The sequence below is a fragment of the Malus domestica genome, chromosome 17 (assembly GCF_042453785.1).
Source record: "Malus domestica chromosome 17, GDT2T_hap1".
Taxonomy (NCBI): domain Eukaryota; kingdom Viridiplantae; phylum Streptophyta; class Magnoliopsida; order Rosales; family Rosaceae; genus Malus; species Malus domestica.
The window spans coordinates 31,208,157-31,210,278 of record NC_091677.1 but is presented as its reverse complement, the minus strand read 5'-3'; the positions used below and the strand labels follow the sequence as shown (position 1 = coordinate 31,210,278).

The 2,122-nt window shown below is 47.2% G+C and overlaps 1 protein-coding gene across 1 annotated transcript; it reads left to right on the top strand.

Annotated features, from left to right (window-relative positions):
* Positions 1-300: 300 nt before the first annotated feature.
* LOC139193477 (uncharacterized) lies at positions 301-1,092 on the top strand. The gene has a single exon (XM_070816503.1). The coding sequence runs from the start codon at positions 301-303 to the stop codon at positions 1,090-1,092; it is 792 nt and encodes a 263-aa protein (XP_070672604.1).
* Positions 1,093-2,122: the final 1,030 nt, after the last annotated feature.

Genomic DNA, 2,122 nt, shown 5'->3' with positions numbered 1-2,122 from the left:
GAGATCATCTACGTCTCAGCTAAAGCCGTCAAAGGACAAGCGCTAGCAGACTTCCTTGCCGATTATCCAATCCCAGCTGATTGGAAAATCTCAGACGACTTGCCCGACGAAGAGGTGTTCTGCATCGACATATTCCCGACATGGACGATGTTCTTCGACGGATCTGCACGAGTAGACGGAGCGGGGGCAGGAGTAGTATTCATGTCGCCACAAAGGCAAGTACTACCTTATTCATTCCAGCTAAGCGAATTATGCTCCAACAATGTCGCTGAGTACCAAGCACTGATCCTCGGGCTCCAAATGGCAATCAACATGGAAATCGCAGCCCTCGAGATATACGGCGACTCCAAGCTCATAATCAATCAACTCCTGACTGAATATGAGGTGAGGAAAGATGACCTTGTCCCATATTTTCGGCTGGCAACGCAGTTGCTACAAAGGTTTGAGGCCGTAACACTAGAACACGTGCCAAGAAAAGAGAATCAAATGGCAGACGCTCTCGCCAACCTAGCCTCGAGCATGGCATTAGGAGAAGACGAAGCTACAAACGTGCCAGTCTGCCAAAGATGGGTAATCCCGCTTGTCACCGAAATGGTATTAAGTGATACAAACGTTATTTCAATACTTCCGGTCAACGTTGAAGAATGGAGACAGCCTCTGATCAACTACTTGGAGCACGGAATGCTTCCAGATGATCCGAAACACCGCTCTGAAATACGTCGACGAGCACATCGCTTCCTCTATTACAAAGGGACACTCTACCGGCGATCGTTTGAAGGGGTACTTCTAAGATGCCTAGGCGAGGAAGAAGCCAATCAAGCCATGGAAGAAGCACACTCAGGAATATGTGGAGCGCACCAGTCCGGACCAAAGCTTCATTTCCAGCTCAAAAGAATGGGTTATTACTGGCCAAGCATGGTAAAGGACTGCCTAGAATACGCCAAAAGGTGCCAAGCCTGCCAATTTCACGCCAACTTCATACATCAACCGCCTGAACCATTACACCCCACAGCTACTTCATGGCCGTTCGATGCATGGGGATTGGATGTCGTAGGACCAATTGCGCCAAAGTCATCTACAGAAGAGGCTTAAATCCTGGCTGCAACAGATTACTTCTCTAAGTGGGCTGAGGCCATACCCTTGAGGGAAGTCAAGAAGGAAACTGTCGTCTGTTTCATCAAGGGACATATCATCCATCGATATGGGGTGCCTCGCTACATTGTCACCGACAACGGAAAGCAGTTCTCAAACCGACTCATGGACGAGCTCTGCGAGAAATACAAGTTCAAGCAGCACAAATCCTCCATGTATCATGCTCCGGCCAACGGGCTTGCAGAAGCATTCAACAAGACATTGTGCAACCTCCTGAAGAAGGTAATCGGTAGAACAAAGAAAGACTGGCACGAAAGAATAGGCGAAGCCCTATGGGCATACAGGACAACATATAGAACGCCTACCCAAGCCACACCCTATTCTCTTGTATATGGCGTAGAAGCTGTTCTACCACTCGAAAGTCAAATCCCCTCGCTAAGGATGGCTATACAAGAAGGCTTGACTGATGAAGAGAACGCAAAGTTGCGTCTTCAAGAACTGGAGGCACTGGATGAGAAAAGACTCGAAGCCCACCAACACCTGGAGTGTTATCAAGCTCGACTTTCTAAAGCCTTCAACAAGAAAGTTCTTCCTCGGTCTTTTCAAATGGGAGATCTCGTCCTTTCATTGCGTAGGCCCATCATCACAACTCACAAGACAAAGAGCAAGTTCACGTCAAAATGGGATGGACCATACGTAGTACAAGAAGTCTACACCAATGGCGCCTACTTAATCATGGCGGAAGACGGCTTGAAGATCGGCCCTATCAACGACAGATTCTTGAAGCGCTACTACCCTTGAAAGGCAACAAATTCCCGCTCTTTATTCGCACGAGCCTAAACTGCATGAACTAAAGCTCCTGGCCCGCAAGAGCATAAACTGCATACGGCACCAAAAAAAAAAAAAAAAAAAGTGTATTTTGAACTACGTTTTGACTTGATCTCTTTCTTTGGAAGGGTACGTAGGCAGCTCGAGCATTCGATTTCGAGTTCAGTCACATCAAAAAAAAAAAAAAAAGGGGTATTTGATT